Source organism: Rutidosis leptorrhynchoides, chromosome 2, assembly GCF_046630445.1.
Source record: "Rutidosis leptorrhynchoides isolate AG116_Rl617_1_P2 chromosome 2, CSIRO_AGI_Rlap_v1, whole genome shotgun sequence".
Classification (NCBI taxonomy): domain Eukaryota; kingdom Viridiplantae; phylum Streptophyta; class Magnoliopsida; order Asterales; family Asteraceae; genus Rutidosis; species Rutidosis leptorrhynchoides.
Window position 1 is genome coordinate 38,937,543 of NC_092334.1, and position 18,416 is coordinate 38,955,958.

The 18,416-nt window shown below is 33.7% G+C and overlaps 3 protein-coding genes across 4 annotated transcripts; 2 read left to right on the top strand and 1 right to left on the bottom strand.

Annotated features, from left to right (window-relative positions):
• Nucleotides 1–6,559: 6,559 nt before the first annotated feature.
• On the top strand, nucleotides 6,560–8,710 carry LOC139890740 (photosystem II D1 precursor processing protein PSB27-H2, chloroplastic-like). Of its 2 annotated transcripts, XM_071873652.1 has the most exons (4): nucleotides 6,560–6,576; nucleotides 6,711–6,861; nucleotides 6,991–7,403; nucleotides 8,375–8,710. In XM_071873652.1, the coding sequence occupies exons 2-4, from the start codon at nucleotides 6,786–6,788 to the stop codon at nucleotides 8,510–8,512; spliced, it is 627 nt and encodes a 208-aa protein (XP_071729753.1). In that variant the 5' UTR covers nucleotides 6,560–6,576; nucleotides 6,711–6,785; the 3' UTR covers nucleotides 8,513–8,710. The 2 variants fall into 2 exon arrangements, with proteins under 2 accessions (XP_071729753.1, XP_071729752.1); XM_071873651.1 differs by lacking the exon at nucleotides 6,560–6,576 and having other exon boundaries at nucleotides 6,609–6,861.
• A 1,938-nt stretch (nucleotides 8,711–10,648) lies between these two features.
• Nucleotides 10,649–13,739, top strand: LOC139890741 (meiotic recombination protein DMC1 homolog). The gene is made up of 15 exons (XM_071873653.1): nucleotides 10,649–10,697; nucleotides 10,799–10,872; nucleotides 11,347–11,438; nucleotides 11,516–11,587; nucleotides 11,668–11,706; nucleotides 11,822–11,879; nucleotides 11,992–12,037; nucleotides 12,126–12,171; nucleotides 12,390–12,451; nucleotides 12,587–12,653; nucleotides 12,729–12,821; nucleotides 12,926–12,994; nucleotides 13,108–13,186; nucleotides 13,284–13,450; nucleotides 13,532–13,739. The coding sequence occupies exons 1-15, from the start codon at nucleotides 10,684–10,686 to the stop codon at nucleotides 13,574–13,576; spliced, it is 1,023 nt and encodes a 340-aa protein (XP_071729754.1). The 5' UTR covers nucleotides 10,649–10,683; the 3' UTR covers nucleotides 13,577–13,739.
• A 207-nt stretch (nucleotides 13,740–13,946) lies between these two features.
• LOC139890742 (stem-specific protein TSJT1-like) lies at nucleotides 13,947–16,335 on the bottom strand. Its single transcript, XM_071873654.1, has 4 exons — nucleotides 16,083–16,335; nucleotides 15,043–15,283; nucleotides 14,793–14,913; nucleotides 13,947–14,333 (listed from the first exon to the last, which is right to left on the bottom strand). The coding sequence occupies exons 1-4, from the start codon at nucleotides 16,283–16,285 to the stop codon at nucleotides 14,146–14,148; spliced, it is 753 nt and encodes a 250-aa protein (XP_071729755.1). The 5' UTR covers nucleotides 16,286–16,335; the 3' UTR covers nucleotides 13,947–14,145.
• Between the last annotated feature and the right edge of the window lie 2,081 nt (nucleotides 16,336–18,416).

Genomic DNA, 18,416 nt, shown 5'->3' on the forward strand with positions numbered 1-18,416 from the left:
TTCTACTTAACAAAAATGCTTACAATTACATCCTTGTTCAGTTTCATCAACAATTCTACTCGTATGCACCCGTATTCGTACTCGTACAATACACAGCTTTTAGAAGTATGTAATATTGGTATATACACTCCAATGATCAGCTCTTAGCAGCCCATGTGAGTCACCTAACACATGTGGGAACCATCATTTGGCAACTAGCATGAAATATCTCATAAAATTACAAAAATATGAGTAATCATTCATGACTTATTTACATGAAAACAAAATTACATATCCTTTATATCTAATCCATACACCAACGACCAAAAACACCTACAAACACTTTCATTCTTCAATTTTCTTTATCTAATTGATCTCTCTCAAGTTCTATCTTCAAGTTCTAAGTGTTCTTCATATATTCTACAAGTTCTAGTTACATAAAATCAAGAATACTTTCAAGTTTGCTAGCTCACTTCCAATCTTGTAAGGTGATCATTCAACCTCAAGAAATCTTTATTTCTTACAGTAGGTTATCATTCTAATACAAGGTAATAATCATATTCAAACTTTGGTTCAATTTCTATAACTATAACAATCTTATTTCAAGTGATGATCTTACTTGAACTTGTTTTCGTGTCATGATTCTGCTTCAAGAACTTCTAGCCATCCAAGGATCCGTTGAAGCTAGATCCATTTTTCTCTTTTCCAGTAAGTTTATCCAAGAAACTTAAGGTAGTAATGATGTTCATAACATCATTCGATTCATACATATAAAGCTATCTTATTCGAAGGTTTAAACTTGTAATCACTAGAACATAGTTTAGTTAATTCTAAACTTGTTCGCAAACAAAAGTTAATCCTTCTAACTTGACTTTTAAAATCAACTAAACACATGTTCAATATCTATATGATATGCTAACTTAATGATTTAAAACCTGGAGACACTAAAATTACCGTAAAACCGGATTTACGCCGTCGTAGTAACACCGCGGGCTGTTTTGGGTTAGTTAATTAAAAACTATGATAAACTTTGATTTAAAAGTTGTTATTCTGAGAAAATGATTTTTATTATGAACATGAAACTATATCCAAAAATTATGGTTAAACTCAAAGTGAAAGTATGTTTTCTAAAATGGTCATCTAGACGTCGTTCTTTCGACTGAAATGACTACCTTTACAAAAACGACTTGTAACTTATTTTTCCGACTACAAACCTATACTTTTTCTGTTTAGATTCATAAAATAGAGTTCAATATGAAACCATAGCAATTTGATTCACTCAAAACGGATTTAAAATGAAGAAGTTATGGGTAAAACAAGATTGGATAATTTTTCTCATTTTAGCTACGTGAAAATTGGTAACAAATCTATTCCAACCATAACTTAATCAACTTGTATTGTATATTATGTAATCTTGAGATACCATAGACACGTATACAATGTTTCGACCTATCATGTCGACACATCTATATATATTTCTGAACAACCATAGACACTCTATATGTGAATGTTGGAGTTAGCTATACAGGGTTGAGGTTTATTCCAAAATATATATAGTTTGAGTTGTGATCAATACTGAGATACGTATACACTGGGTCGTGGATTGATTCAAGATAATATTTATCGATTTATTTCTGTACATCTAACTGTGGACAACTAGTTGTAGGTTACTAACGAGGACAGCTGACTTAATAAACTTAAAACATCAAAATATATTAAAAGTGTTGTAAATATATTTTGAACATACTTTGATATATATGTATATATTGTTATAGGTTCGTGAATCAACCAGTGGCCAAGTCTTACTTCCCGACGAAGTAAAAATCTGTGAAAGTGAGTTATAGTCCCACTTTTAAAATCTAATATTTTTGGGATGAGAATACATGCAGGTTTTATAAATGATTTACAAAATAGACACAAGTACGTGAAACTACATTCTATGGTTGAATTATCGAAATCGAATATGCCCCTTTTTATTAAGTCTGGTAATCTAAGAATTAGGGAACAAACACCCTAATTGACGCGAATCCTAAAGATAGATCTATTGGGCCTAACAAACCCCATCCAAAGTACCGGATGCTTTAGTACTTCGAAATTTATATCATATCCGAAGGGTGTCCCGGAATGATGGGGATATTCTTATATATGCATCTTGTTAATGTCGGTTACCAGGTGTTCACCATATGAATGATTTTTATCTCTATGTATGGGATGTGTATTGAAATATGAAATCTTGTGGTCTATTATTATGATTTGATATATATATGTTAAACCTATAACTCACCAACATTTTTGTTGACGTTTTAAGCATGTTTATTCTCAGGTGATTATTAAGAGCTTCCGCTGTCGCATACTTAAATAAGGACGAGATTTGGAGTCCATGCTTGTATGATATTGTGTAAAAACTGCATTCAAGAAACTTATTTTGTTGTAACATATTTGTATTGTAAACCATTATGTAATGGTCGTGTGTAAACAGGATATTTTAGATTATCATTATTTGATAATCTACGTAAAGCTTTTTAAACCTTTATTGATGAAATAAAGGTTATGGTTTGTTTTAAAATGAATGCAGTCTTTGAAAAACGTCTCATATAGAGGTCAAAACCTCGCAACGAAATCAATTAATATGGAACGTTTTTAATCAATAAGAACGGGACATTTCAAATTTGGGCTGACATTTCTATGGATTTTATTGAAGGGTTACCTAATTCTCATGGGAAAACTACTATAATGGTGGTTGTTGATAGGCTAAGTAAATATGCCCATTTCATTCCTCTATCCCACCCTTTCACTGCTATGCAAGTAGCCACCTTGTTCTTGGATCACATCTATAAGATACATGGGTTACCTCAAACCATTGTTTGTGATAGAGATAAGGTTTTCATTAGTCTGTTTTGGCAGGAGCTCTTCAAGTTACTGCATATTAGTATTCACATGTCAACTGCTTACCATCCTCAAAGTGATGGACAAACAGAGGTTGTGAATAGATGTTTGGAATGCTACCTTAGGTGCATGACAGGAGATAAGCTTAAAGCATGGCTACAATGGCTTCCACTTGCTGAATATTGATATAATACCAATTTTCACAATGCAACCAATACTACACCTTTTGAGATTGTATATGGTCAACCACCTTCTTCACCAGTTCTATATGCTAAAGGAGATAGTAGGGTGGATTCTGTTGATCGTACCTTATTAGCTAGGACTGAAGCTGTTAAGCTCATTCGATTTCATTTACAGCGTGCACAGGACCGAATGAAACATTATGCTGACAGGCACAGAAGTGACAGGAATTTCAATGTGCTTGACTGGGTGTTGGTCAAGCTTCAACCTTACAGACAGATTACCTTACGGGGTGAGCACCAACACAAACTCTCACCCAAGTATTTTGAGCCATTTCAAATTCAAGAAAAAATTGGGTCTGTTGCTTACAGATTGATCTTACCTGCTACATCTCAAATACACCCCGTTTTTCATGTATCTCAGCTGAAAGCTTATCATGGCTCTATTCCAGCTACAATGGGTCAATTTCCTCAATTGGACCCAAATGGGTTAATTGCTACAGTCCCTTTGAAGATTTTAGATCGTAAAATCATGAAGAGGCATAATCGTGATGCCGTGTATTTCCTGGTTCAATGGGCACATGGTGATGTTGATGATGCTACTTGGGAGCTTAGTGATGATTTCATCAGGCGATTTCCCTCTTTTTCAATTTGAATCACCATTCATGAGGACAAGAATGTTCTTAAGGAGGGGGTATTGTTATGAGTTTAAAATTGATCACATGTTTAGCACGTGCCTTGGAGTTTAAATGAAGCACGTGACTGGCACATGTATTCATCTTCTTCAATTGATCCAGCTTGTTGTTGACTTCGTTTGACCATCAGCTCGTTCGTTCAAATGACTAACAGAATGCAGTTACTAGTTAGTTAGGATGTTGGCGGTTGTTAGCTGATACTTAAACGAGTTCAGTACTTAGATTGAATAGGTTTTTTCATTGTGTAATTCACATTTTCTCTCCCAATTTCTGTATCAAACAATTTCAATATTGTGCAATTCAATTCCAGACCTTTTTCTACTAATTGAGGTCTCTGTTGATTTGTGAGGTTTAATTTCGATTGTTGTAATCCTAATTAGACCATATCAGATTTAAACCTAATACCTCTTGTAAAGAATTCAGAGCCTAACCAATAACATATTTTAAGCTCGATATATATCATCTGAAACACTTTTATATCCTATACTGTATACGGTTTCAGTATTAAGTGGATTGTCCTCTCTCTCTTGACCGGAAGTTGACTTTGATTGATATCTCCAACTCCTATTTTCTTAGACTAATCCCAACGCGGCGTCAGATTCAATCGCGTCAGACCAGTTGGCATCATCTGACGCCCCTGACGCCTCCAACGCGGCGTCAGATTCTGACGCGTTGGGGCGTCAGTGCACTATTTGACGTCGGGTCAAATTGAGGTCAGGGACAGGTGGCGTGAATGGGTTGGCTGCGAATCCAACGGATATATATTCGTTTGAGATATTTTTTTTTTATTAAATCTGAATTTTTAACTTATTTATTTATTCTTTCCAACTTTCTTCATCTTCTACCTCATTCTTCTTCTTCTCTACAACCTTTCCAACTTTTTTTTTTCAATCTTCATCAAAAAACTATGGCAAATCCAAATCAATGACCAAACACTCCACCCGATTGGTACGGAACTTACATCGGAGGAGGTTCCTCAAACCCGAACAACTATCAACAAGTTCCGTCGATCGCGCCTCAATTTCGCGTATTGACACCCGAAAAACAACATCAATTATATTTGGAACAACAAAGGCGTATTGAGGAAGCCCAACAATTTCGCAACTTTCAAACCCCGATGACTCCGATTTACCAAGAAACGGTGCCGAAAACTCCTACCGAAACGGTTCCGGAAACACAAGATCGTGCCAAACGAAAGCACAAAAAAAAGAACGTCGAGTTAGGTATTATTTTTTTCCAATCTATACTTTTTCGGTTTTTTTTCTGTATTTTTTTATTTATTTTTTTCGTTTTTTTCACTGTTTTTTGCTTCCTGCTATATTTTTCTGTTTTTTTTGTTGTTTTTTTTTTTTCGATTTTTATGTAAATCTGTAAATGTATTTGTTAATTAGGTATATATATGTTTATATATTTATTAATTAGGTAATTTTTTTTGGCCGAATTTTTTTTTATGTTCTTTTATTTTTTCGTTTTTTTAACTGTTTTTTTATTTTTTTTATTTGCTTTCGGTTTTTTTGTTGTTGTATATATATTTTAATTTTTTGTTTTTCAAGTAAATGTATATGTATTTGTTGTATTTTATTAATTGTTTGTTTATATTTGTAGGCGAGGATCAAGTTCGTTACACACCGGCAACCAAGAAGGTCACGGCTTGGTCACCTGAGGAAGAAGCGTGGTTAGCTCAGTGTTGGGTTGATTCGTCCGAGGATAATCGAAAGAGAAATAATCAAAAGTATGGTTCTTTGTGGGGTACGATTCACAACAAGTTCAACAACAACAACAATGGCTGGGTACGAGGTGACGACCAATTGTCATCAAAATGGCGAAATATCAACAAGGCTTGTAGTGAGTTTGCAGCGGCGTTCAACGAGGCGGAACGCAATTGGAAAAGTGGAGCAAATGATGTCGATGTGTTGACACGAGCCCACCAAATCTACGTGTTAAATACAAAAGGGAAAAAGTTTAACAACCTAGCCGCTTGGTATGTGTTGAAAGATAAATCAAAGTGGCATGTTCCGGGTTCGGGTGGTCGAGTTGATCTTAGTGCGGATGAGGAGAGTTTTGAACCTTCGTTGTCTCAAAACGATCTTTTTGAGGATGATTTTGTTCGTAGGCCTATGGGACGGGACAAGGCTAAAAAGAAGGCCAAAAAATCACATGACTCCGATTCTAGTCAATCGTCTCGTTCGTCTCGTTCGTCAAAGGCGGAGGATGCTTTGAACGCAATTTCGAAGCATAAAAAGGCACAAACTAAAAGTATTAAACTTTTAGATCAACAGGAGCTCCTCCGCACCGCTTTAACTGGTGCAAGTGTTTTATCGGTGAAAACCGAAGATATCACCGACCCGGAACAACGAGACTTCCTCACAAGGCTTAAGCGAATGTACCTTGATAATTTTAAGCCTTTGCTCGACAACCCACCGAAACCACAAAATCTCGACACCGACGAAGAACAATCCGATGAAGATTAGTTTTATTTAATTATGTCTTTTTAATGTTTTTTTTCGGTTTTTTTTTTTTTTAATTCAATGTGTGTTTTTTTTTTAAACGTTGTACCTTTTTTTTTGGAATAAAGTAAATTAGTTTTAATAATTTATTGTTTTAATATAATATGATAAAATAAACAAAATAAATAAAATGAATAAAATAAATAAATTAGTGGACCCTACATTCATTTGACACCGTACACTTATTGGGGTCAAAATTTAACATTGTCCGGCCAGAGTTACTGTACACTTTTTGACCCAAAAAATGCACTTTTGCCTGTGACATCAGGCAGAGTTAGAAATAGTCTTATCCTATTTCTCTCATCGACACCTTGAATTCCACCTCGCCAGGTATTTACTCTTAATGGGTCTAAATAATTAATCGTTAAGTTATATGGTATTTGATAATTGATAATTATGATAATTATACCATATAGCAGATCAGTTAATCTTTGTTTGACTGATGATTCCTTATTGTGCTAAAGGTAAATCACATGCTCACATAAATGTTATGCTATCTAAACTTTATCAACATAGCTGCTGACAATTTGCGATAAATAATGACATCCTTGCTCTCCCTCAACATTCACACTCCTATTTTCAATTCAACTGATAAAATCACATCACACAGAGAATGTAAGTTCATTATCTCTATTTTATTTCATTAGTAATAACCAAACCTGATTGTTTTTTTTTTATTTAATAATTTTTTGTACTGTATTTAGTTACTCCGTACATTGATAATCAATATATCTTACATCACAGATATTTCGGAGATCAAGTGTAATAGTGTCCATCAAGAGATACAAACTAGCCGGCGGCATGTGTTAGCCAATTGTGGTGTCTCATTAGTTTCAATTATAGCTTTTAACAACTGTGTTTTTCCACCTCTAATAGCACGTGCCTTAGATGAACCTAATGAATTACAGGAGGAGAAAGTTGAAAGTTTAGTTGGGGCCATGAAGTCGTTGTTTGATCCTAATGAGAAAACTAAATCTGGAAAAGTGTTGCCGAAGGCTTACTTGAATTCAGCAAGAGAAGTGGTTAAAACTTTGCGTGAATCACTAAAGGAAGACCCGAATGATATGGCTAAATTTAGACGGGTTGCAGATGCTGCTAAGGCGTCAATACGAGATTATCTAGGCAATTGGAGGGGACAGCAGACTGTAATCAATGAGGTAACTTTCTTGGTACTATTGTCCAAGGTTTATGCATTTTTTATAAATAGTTAGCATGTCAATTTCGTTATATAATTTGTTGTTATTTTATGATAATCCAACAAATTACGCCGTTGGCATCGGTATAAAGGGTGTAAATATTGTTGTTCAAAATTTTGTCATAAATGTTTAATTCTTTAAATTACACTTCACTTGACTATTGATTCGTTTGTTGCGTTCGACCTGTTTGAGCAGCTTTAGTTATAGCTGACCTCTTTTTGACTTATCTGTAACCTACTAGATGTAAAATGTAACCCGAATCTGCCCATTTATATGTAAATGGTTCGTAATGGGAACTCTACAGGAAGTGAGAAATAGTGTAATACCAACATAACGAGTCGAGCAGGATTGGTAATGGGTCATAACAGGTAGCTGTAAACATGTTGGTTTCGATTGACCTAAAATTATTATAATTTTTTATTTCAATTATATATCTATATTTATATATCTGGTGAATTAAAATATAATTACAAAAAGCATATGATTGACTTAAAATATTTTTCAAAAGAATGATGCAGGAGCCTAGGAGGCTTTAAGCATTGAAACTACAACTTGAGTAACTTTTGACTTGTTTGACCTGTTTAACCCATTGGAGATTAAACATAACCAAAATCAACCCATTCACAAGTAAATGGGTCAAAATCTCTACCTCTAGAAAAACACAGAAGTTTGGGTGCAAATACTTCCCACCCTTAAATGTGGTACAGGCACACTGTCAAAGCTGAAGACTCTCGTTGAACCTTTCTACCTTTTGTTTATCTTTATAAACAAAACATATGGTTAGAGATGGCAAAATGTGATTGTGTATGCACATGTTAGGTTGGGTCATTTTGACCCACACACACTTTGGTATTAATTCAATCTGATATTTAAAGTGTTCATGGTTATGAAACTGTGCCGGTGAAAGGTTTTATGACTTGCTTTATCTGCAGGAATCATATGTTGTGATTGAAAAAGCCATTAGGACTCTGGCAGGCTTCTACTCAAAGGCAGGTCCATCTGCTCCACTTCCGGAACAAGTAAAGTCAGAAATCTTAAACAACCTTGATACAGCAGAGAAGTTTTTGTGAGCCTTTAGATAGGGGTTTTATATGTTCAAGAAATTTTAGCAAATTTTTAAACTTTTTTGTTGTAAAGGCTATCTGTCCATTTTGCCATTAAGGTCTTAGATCATCAGTTTTGGATGGAGAGTTTCATAAAAACTATGAAACTGTAACATAATATTTTGATGCATGCTGCAACATAAGTGATTGTTAAGGATAGAACAAAGACAACTATATACCTTATTCTTCTAACATAACTTGACAGAATGTTGCTCCCATTTTTCAATTGACTTCACTTTCTTTTTACCTTCTCAAGTAACCAGAGTACACCATAAATCTGTAACTGAACCAAATCGACCCGTTCAATCAGGAACCAAACCAAAACCAGCTTATGTTTCCAGCTAAAAGTTGATTATTGCCCTAGAATATAAAATTGCACTATTAATCTATAATTAAGCTTTATTTTTCAATCTTCTTCTACATTTTTTTTGAAAGGCAACTAGTCGGCATCGAATAATCTCATTTGCCGCGCACACACGCTCTTTCGGGAGGAAACCCGAATCACATTGCAGGAACTCGATCCTTAAACCATCCCGAGGGACAGGCGGACCCAGTTTGAATCTTGAATGGATCCGGCAGAAATGGGGTCAATCTGGAACTCCATCTTCTTCTACATTCTACGTAATAGATTCAAATGTAAGGATAACATAAATATGTTAAACTAAAAAACTGTCGATAATACATATTATAAACACATTTCAAAATTGAATATAACACATAATATCTAAATAAGTTGTAGCGGGGGAAAAATCCCTAAAAACATTTCAAACTTGAATATATAACATATAATTTGTATGTATGAGTAAATGTAAAGTGTACATGATGTTACCAATTTAAACATGACAGCATCAACCCGTTAGCCTAGTATAGATAGGTAATATATAGACGGTCATACCCTTACTACTACTAGTTACTACTTTCAATTTAAACATGACATATGCCAAAAAAATATATTTTGATACCAACCAAAATGTAACTTAATGTAAAACGTAATTAAGGTGGTGAATCTAGAATCGAAGTTTAAAGGAATCAAAGTTTAAAGGGTTATCTAAGTGTAGGCTAATTATATTCGGTGATTATTTTACCTTACCATAAATTTCAGTTACATATAGGGTTCTACAATTAAACTTAGTAGTGGCTGCTGCCCTATGCAATTTGAATAGTATTCGTAAAAAATGAAATCGAAAATAGTGATCTCAGAATGCTTTGTATCAAAATATTACATGTCACATAGCCAAACTACACAGGTTTTTAGAATCTATGCTTAAATGTAAAATCGTGACTCCATTACATGTCCGGTTTGCGACGATGATCTAGAATCTATTGAACACTCTTATTTATATGTAAAATCGTGACTGAAGTATGAGAACAAATTTGCAAATGGTGGTCCCTTGGGATTATAAATATCTCAAGTGTGAAGAATACCTCTGATGGTAAAATCCGGACATTAAATCGTTCCTCGGGTCCAAAATATGGCAAGCAATCACATGGATCACCGGGTACACAATTTGGAAAAACCATAACAATATTTTTTTTGGTAAAGAAAATCTACTTGTGCTTCCATGATCAACGAGATTCAAGTAAAAAGCTTCGAGTGAATCACATATCGTTGGAAACAAACAAATCTCGAGTGGCTAACATGACTTACAAATCCAATCGTTAATGATGCTTATCCTCACAACAAAATCGGAAATGGCTAGTGTGTGTTTCTAATTAATATTGTATTCTCGAAAATAATAAAGTTCTATTGCTTTATAAAAAAAAAACTCCAAAAGTTTTTAGCTAAAAGTTATAATCTCTTTCTAAACGAATTATTTGGATTAACCACACAGACTTGCATGAGTAGCCACCGAGTTGTCCAATGAAGCACACTAACCGAATTCAATTCAATTAATACTACGTAATTAATTATTGCGTACTACAGTAATTATTATTAAATCAATAATCAGCTTGATTAAGACAACTTGAAATAAAAATCAACTTGCTTTACCAGAATTTACAGCAACAAGCATTTACACTTTTAACCCTCTCAATTCGGCGTCTATATAACACCCCCTTTATCAGATTTCCAAAAGCAATCAGAGTTTCCCTCCATACCTCTCACTCACACTTACAGCATTTTCACACTCAATTCGAAAATGCAATCGTTCAAGTAAACCTCATTCAATGATAACTGATTAAATCTGAAATCATGTTACGTTTTTTTACTTTAACGTTATGTATTAACTATTATGTTTACGTTTTGCGTTACAGGTCCGAAGAATTGCAGCTCGTCGAACGTGAAGAAATCGACGAAGATGAAGATCTATTCGAAGCAATTGATAAGTGTAAGCTTATACTTACAATATCTGTATTTAAATGTTTCTATAGTTTTTGCGCTCGCTCATCATTCATGTTTATGCTGTTTGTTACGTGATGTTCGTCCGTACAAATTGTGTTTCAGTATTAAGTACCTAAACCGCTATGTTAAATTTTTTGAACTGAACTCGTATTGATTAGATCATGAATTTTATTACGTTTCTATTTGTTATGTGAATTGATGAGTTTAATGTCCGTGGTAAATTTCGTAATTAAATTCAGAATCGGTATAACTATGATCTAGTTTGTTAATCGAACTCGTAGTAATTAGATCTACCTATCTAAGGTGAACTTAAAGTGTGTATGTAATTGATGCATGATTCTGTTTAATTTGTGAATATATAAATAATTGTACATGCTGGCTTCATATGATTTGTTTAGTGTAATTAGGGCTAAAATTTCATGTATAGTGTGAGACGATTTGGTGTTTATGTTATTGTCAGTGACTTCTCATGGAATAAATGCTGGAGATGTTAAGAAACTGCAAGATGCAGGAATATATACATGTAATGGCTTAATGATGCACACAAAGAAGGTAATTATTGAGTAAAACATGCATGTTGTTGGATTAATATTTGATAACTTACAGTTGGAAATCATTTTATGCTGTAGAACTTGACTGGTATAAAAGGATTATCTGAGGCTAAAGTTGATAAAATATGTGAAGCTGCTGAGAAGATAGTGGTTAGTGCTCTTTTGACTGTTATCTACTTATTCTTCTTATTCTATATTATTGAAGTGATTTGGTTCCTTTTGTTATTCAGAATTTTGGCTATATCACTGGAAGTGATGCTCTGCTAAAAGTAAGATAGTCATTAGTTTGACTTGTAATTGCATATTGCTTAATGATTTGTGTTAACTAGCTAATTGAGTTATGTGTTAAGCTTACGTGATATTCTGTTATGCTCTGTGAAATAGAGGAAAGCTGTTGTCCGCATCACTACTGGAAGTCAAGCTCTTGATGAATTGCTAGGAGGTGTAAATTTGACTTTTATTTAGTATTTTGTTATTAACTTAGTTAATTCGTTTAGGCAAGTGTAATAGTTGTAGAGGACTAACATTTAACTGTTGTGTATGAATTTGGCAAGGTGGTATTGAAACTCTACAAATTACTGAAGCTTTTGGGGAGTTCAGGTGTGATTATTAAGCATATTGCATACCCGGTTTATATAAATCTTCATGCTATTTTTGTTATAATGCCCTCATCAATGTTACTTTCCAGGTCTGGAAAGACACAGCTGGCGCATACTCTTTGTGTTTCAACACAGGTTCTCTCTCACAATTACGCTACTCGTCTTTTGATTACATATGTTTGTTATGCATTGCTTCTTTGTGGTTATCTGCTTCATCCTAAAAACTGTTGTTCCTATACATCACTAAAACATACATTCTTAAACTATTATGGCTGGACTTTATCAGCTGATTTGTAGTTACTTGTACTGGCCAAACCCTCAGCTCTTAAGCAATGGTTGACTTATCCATGCAGCTTCCTACTAGCATGAAAGGAGGGAATGGGAAGGTTGCTTATATTGATACTGAGGGAACTTTGTATCCTTGTTGGTTTTGTCACTCTTGTATAAATTTAAGTTCCCTGTTTCTTTTGACTTGCTTGCCAAAATTATCAGCCCTTACAATAAGTAGGATAACCTCTGCTTGAAATTCCTTAACAAAACGTGCTTGCAGCCGACCTGATCGTATTGTACCCATTGCTGAAAGGTTTGGCATGGATCCTGGAGCTGTTCTTGATAATGTAATGTTACTTCTTTCTTGATTTATATTGCTATCTCGCCTACTATCTGACTTTTTTCGCCCACATATATTGAAGATAATTTATGCACGCGCATACACATATGAGCATCAATACAACCTGCTACTTGGCTTGGCAGCAAAGATGTCTGAGGAGCCTTTCAGACTACTGGTATTTCAATTTCGAGCTAATGTTCCCAAGTCCATACAAATCAAATACTGTTCCTTTTTTAATCTATTGGTTCATATTATAAATCGAACCTAATTATTTTTCAGATTGTTGATTCTGTTATTGCTCTGTTCCGAGTAGACTTCACAGGAAGAGGAGAACTTGCAGACCGACAGGTTTACCTTCTATTACCTATTTTAAAACAACTTTGACAAAACCAGTTTCTTATGCATGTTCTACAATTCTATCTATAAATGACCGTTGTTCATGCATTAAATAATTTATACAGCAAAAGCTGGCTCAGATGCTCTCCCGATTAACCAAGATTGCTGAAGAGTTCAATGTAGCAGTGTACATGACAAACCAAGGTTCTACATCACTACGAAAATCTAAAAACAATAAGTTGGCTTTATGTGCAGCATTATACTTTGTTCCATTAACAATAGAAATCTGTGACTGTTGCAGTGATAGCTGATCCAGGTGGCGGGGTATTCATATCTGACCCAAAGAAACCAGCAGGGGGGCACGTTCTTGCTCATGCAGCCACTGTGAGATTGATGTTTAGGAAAGGCAAAGGTGAACAGCGGGTCTGCAAGGTGTTTGATGCACCAAATCTCCCTGAGTCAGAAGCAATATCCTTACAGACCATTTTATATGCACAATTGTGACGAACTTTTTATGATCACATATGTTTTTCTTGACCAAAAAATCACATATTTCAGATAACAGCAGGAGGAATTGCAGATGCAAAGGACTGACGTTTCTGCAGTAACTATAACTAGAAGTATGTTAATAAATGCTTGGTAGATAAATATCAGAGGTGAATCTGTCATCTGTGTTGCCTCAAGGTAGGTCCATGGGCCCACTTTAGATTTCAAAGTACTTTAGAGAGTTTATGTTATATTGGTCTTACATCCTGAATTTGCAACTATTAAATATGCTTGATATATGTTAGTGAATATATATTACAGTTTATATGTTCTACTTTGCTATAATAATGTTTGATTATAAATAAAATCATAAAGTTTCATGATAGCCAGAGTGCCAAACCCTGTTCCTGCATATTAGTGTCATGATCTCATTTCTGGATTTTTATTCTGGTGTTTGCTTTCTCATAATACGATACAATTCCTAAAAACTGGCGAAACACACGACATATTTCATCTAAATTAACAGAGTTACGATAAACATATTGTTTCATGTTATAAAGTACTCTCTCTTAGCCCTAGGACGGGTATTACAGTAGGAAGAAACCAATAAAACATGGTTTTTATATAAGTGGGTACAATAATAACTAGTCTTGTGCCCCATATTTATGAGATTCAGTTTAGTAGTGTTGGGACCAGTTAGCAGCACTCCCAACCCTGGGCATTCCTGACTCTTTCTTCGACTCTGAATCCACCTTAAAATTCGCACCACACATCTCTCCCGAACTGTCGACTCTAGGCACCGGCTTCAATTCATTGAAAGGATGCTCAAAGCTCCTCAACCCTCCAGATGTTTTAAAGAAACACCCTGAATAATATATGAAATACAACTGTAAGGGGACACATATCAATAAACATAATGTATGATCCTGAGAATGTTTATTATCCACATGTTCAAATCGGGTCAAATGGGTTGAAAAGGCCAAAAGCCACCCGATACGGATTCTAATGCTTAAAACCCCTCTGCTCACTTTACGTCATCAATTAGAATATTTACAAATTTTCTTGGTTGAAAATATTACTAATTGACTACTTAACAAACATGCCCGACCCGTCCATTTTGTGACACCATTTCTCTAAATGATCTGAATGCCAACAAATCAAAACACTGTTGGCATCCAAAACATTTTTACAAACTACTCTCATGTTACTAAGTAGTTTACAAATGACTTATACCACCCCATATAAAATGATCATAAGACTGCACTTTCAAAAAATAAGTACCTCGACCACACCAAATAAAATGTAAGAAACAGAAAACACGAACCTTTTGGGAATGGTGCAAAGGATTTCCCACATCCTTTCTTCACAGTTTCAACATCATCAGAGAGCACCAAATTTTCTTCTGAATCAGCACCCCAAAAGAATGGCACACTGCCATCACTATCCTGTATTGCAGATATGGTAATTGCTATTTGTAAGTCACATGTAAGATACTTGTAACATATGTACGTACAACAACACTACCCAATCTCCTACGCAAAAAAATAAAAATAAATAGCGTTAATATTACTCACAGCAGCTATGAAAGTGGACTTTGCAGTGCTGTCATAAAGGATAAAAGCGAATTTTCCTTGGAGGTCTCTCACAACTTGGTCTGCAGGGTAGGGACCTCTATCCCTTAAAGTTCTATATGCCTCGATAACAATAATCACTTCATTTGCTGTCTTGCTTAATCCATATTGTTGCTTGAGAGGTGCAACATTCTCCACATGACCTTGGAATAAGCAGAATATGTCGTCCACAACCGCAAACAATCTGCCACCATGGCACCACATAACAACACAAAAACATACAGTGACATAATAATGCTACTTCAAGAACCAAAAATAAAGATAATAAGTAATATGTAAACAAGACAGCAAACCAGTATTTTTGGTCAAGTAAAATCTTGAACCTAGTCTCAAAATATGCTATACTTTGGGATGTATCATGTTTCATGGAGTTAGCCATTAGAAATTAGGAATCATAATAATTACAATGATACCCATTAAGAGTGCTTGACTGATGGCCAATGGGTTTGGGAATCATAACATCAATCCAAAAAGGAGGGTGTGTAACGTTAGTCATTCCATAACCCCTTATATATATGCCCTATTTTTCCATCACAAACCCTTTAAAACCAATCTCCTATTTCTTACGGAAAAAAAAAAAAAAATTAGTTATATGCATCTCATAAACCAAACAAACTTTCCTAAGGCTATACTTATTCCAGTATACCCTATCATCAAATCCATATGAAATTAATTCCTGACCGAACCCAAGTGACGAACTTCACTACATTACAATACCCTTGTAAGTTAGATCAGAGATTCTAGCAAAAACTGATTAGATTAACCCAAACTCCAATTTTAAGATCAAAGTAAAACCGATTAAGATTCATCAATACACAAAGGTCAAAACTTTTTCCCCAATTAGCACAAAGATTCCTAAATAAATATTACTCCGTAAATCTTAGCTTAAATAAGGTTACTAAAATCATATAATCAGATCAAGCCTACAAATACAATGATACAACGACTAAAGTATAAAAAGAGGTGAAAACTGTCAAATATACCTTGGTAAAAGAGGGTTTTGTTTATCAACAGAGTAAGAGATTAAACCAGAATGACCAAGATTAATGGTGACTGCAGAAGGATGGATAGATGCAAAGTGGGTAGCAAGAAAAGCATCTTTGAGTGCATTAAATGAAGATGCTTCTTGTTGTGTTTGTAAACCCTCGGGACTTTTTGCAACTGTTTTCTGGAATACAGCCAACATTTTTTATTTGATCGCTTGTTTTTTTGATCGGATAATGGGATGAAGAAACTCGTAGAATGAATGAGTGATGGGATATGAGTTAGACCAGTATTTATATATGTAAAGCTGTGATTGGATATTGAGTTACACGTATTACTGACTACGTTTTATTTACAGATATTTAATTAATAAATGCTTTTCTAAATATTACTCCGTATATATGAGTTGATTACAGTGTTTTTTTTTGTTTTTTTTTTTTTTTTTTTTTTTTTTTTTTTTTTTTTTTTTGGAGTGCAGATATTATAAATATTTAAATTAGGAAAAAAATCAAAATTATTTTGAAACGGAAAGAGTAGATTTTCAACCATGGGAATAACCATTTCTATGGATATAATAAAAAATTAATAATAACTAATGAAATGACCCGTGAAACCAGAGGTTTGTTTAAACGAAACAGTTTAATAATATGTTTTAGGTATTAAGTGAATGTAAATGCTAAAGTCATTTACTTTAATGACCCGTGGGACCACATATTTCGACTAAGAAACTTGTCGTTAACTTGGTTAGCATAAATGAACTACATTCATTCTCCCACCATTCTCTTTCAATTTTCATTACAATTACAATTTTCATTGTTATAAATGATACTTATTTAACATTAAAAGGGAGATTGAAAATACATGGTTCAACCTCGCGAAAATCATGATTATTTTTTAATTCTTCTATCATACTATATACTTTCATTTTAAATAGTCACAATATGATTTGACGCGTGTTACCGATTTTCAGATTTTTGTTGTTTAACAAACATACAATAATAAAATATTCAATGTGTGATAATTTTCATCATCAAACAACACATAAAAGAGAATAATTCTTTGAGAAAACCATTAATAATGAAATGAAGGTTTGTACATGCTTTTTGAAAATAAAAGGTTATTGGATAATATGGTGGAGATTGAGAAAAAGAGTTGTAAATTGTGATGACCCGGAAATTTCTGACCAAATTTAAACTTAATCTTTAACGTTTCACACGATAAGCAAAGTCTGTAATGTTGAGTCTCAAAGTTTTGGAACTATATTCATGTAATCAATTATTCTTTGACTGTTCTCGTAGATTCACGAACAATAATCGAATGTTACTATCGTTTACTAAATAACTTGAAATCATATATATATATATATATATATATATATATATATATATATATATATATATATATATATATATATATATATATATATATATATATATGATTTCAAGTTATTTAGTAAACGATAGTAACATTCGATTATTGATTCGATTGATATTTAGATAAGTTAACTAAAACGTTTAAGATGAACCAGTAAAACACTAATTTGCTACAGTATTTTCGAATTTCTGCAGTACCCAAAAACCAACAGTGTTTTCGAAAATCACTATTTGCTACAGTAAAAAAAAACTTTGCTGCAGTAAAACACTATTTCAAAATGAAAATGTATATATGTATATGTATATACAACGAGACGATGATTTATAGAAGCAAATGACCAAAACACTTAATTGATTAAAGCTACACTTCGAGTGACGTAGTTATGGATAATTTAAGTCTATATTTTGACAAAGGTACGAGTCACGAAACGAAAAATGCAAGTTTTCTCAGCGTACGAAAGGACGTTCGAAAAACCGGAACCGGGACATAAGTCGTGTGATTACGTACGACTTATCGGAACAAAAATTACAAGTCAACTATGCACGTGAATTTAATATAATATATAATTAATTATATAAATTATATATTATAAATATAATTAATAAATATGTCGACAAGCGTAGGACAAAAACAGTTGTGAGCTGTCATACCTTCCCATGCGATCGCATGGGAAATGGCTTGGGAAGTCATGCGATCGCATGGCACCCTTTTGCTGGCCACATCTATAAATTCGCGATTTCTGTTTCTGATTCATTCATATATCTATCTCTCGACTCTCTCTCTCTCTCTATATATATATATATATATATATATATATATATATATATATATATATATATATATATATATATATATTATTAATATTAAGATTATTATTATTAATCTTATTATTAATAGTATTAGTATTATTATTTTTACGATACAAAATAATAATATACATAAAATATTACGACGGAGTG

Bases quoted from the DNA above. Each gene is read 5' to 3' on its own strand.
- LOC139890740 (XM_071873652.1), top strand. From the start codon at position 6,786: ATGACATCCTTGCTCTCCCTCAACATTCACACTCCTATTTTCAATTCA. The intron at 6,862-6,990 runs GTAAGTTCATTA...CTTACATCACAG, and splicing joins AATCACATCACACAGAGAAT to ATATTTCGGAGATCAAGTGT. The intron at 7,404-8,374 runs GTAACTTTCTTG...CTTTATCTGCAG, and splicing joins AGCAGACTGTAATCAATGAG to GAATCATATGTTGTGATTGA.
- LOC139890741 (XM_071873653.1), top strand. The intron at 12,038-12,125 runs GTGTGATTATTA...GTTACTTTCCAG, and splicing joins GAAGCTTTTGGGGAGTTCAG to GTCTGGAAAGACACAGCTGG. The intron at 12,452-12,586 runs GTATCCTTGTTG...ACGTGCTTGCAG, and splicing joins ATTGATACTGAGGGAACTTT to CCGACCTGATCGTATTGTAC.
- LOC139890742 (XM_071873654.1), bottom strand. From the start codon at position 16,285: ATGTTGGCTGTATTCCAGAAAACAGTTGCAAAAAGTCCCGAGGGTTTA. The intron at 15,284-16,082 runs GTATATTTGACA...CCATGGTGGCAG, and splicing joins CAAAACCCTCTTTTACCAAG to ATTGTTTGCGGTTGTGGACG. The intron at 14,334-14,792 runs GTTCGTGTTTTC...TATATTATTCAG, and splicing joins CTTTGCACCATTCCCAAAAG to GGTGTTTCTTTAAAACATCT.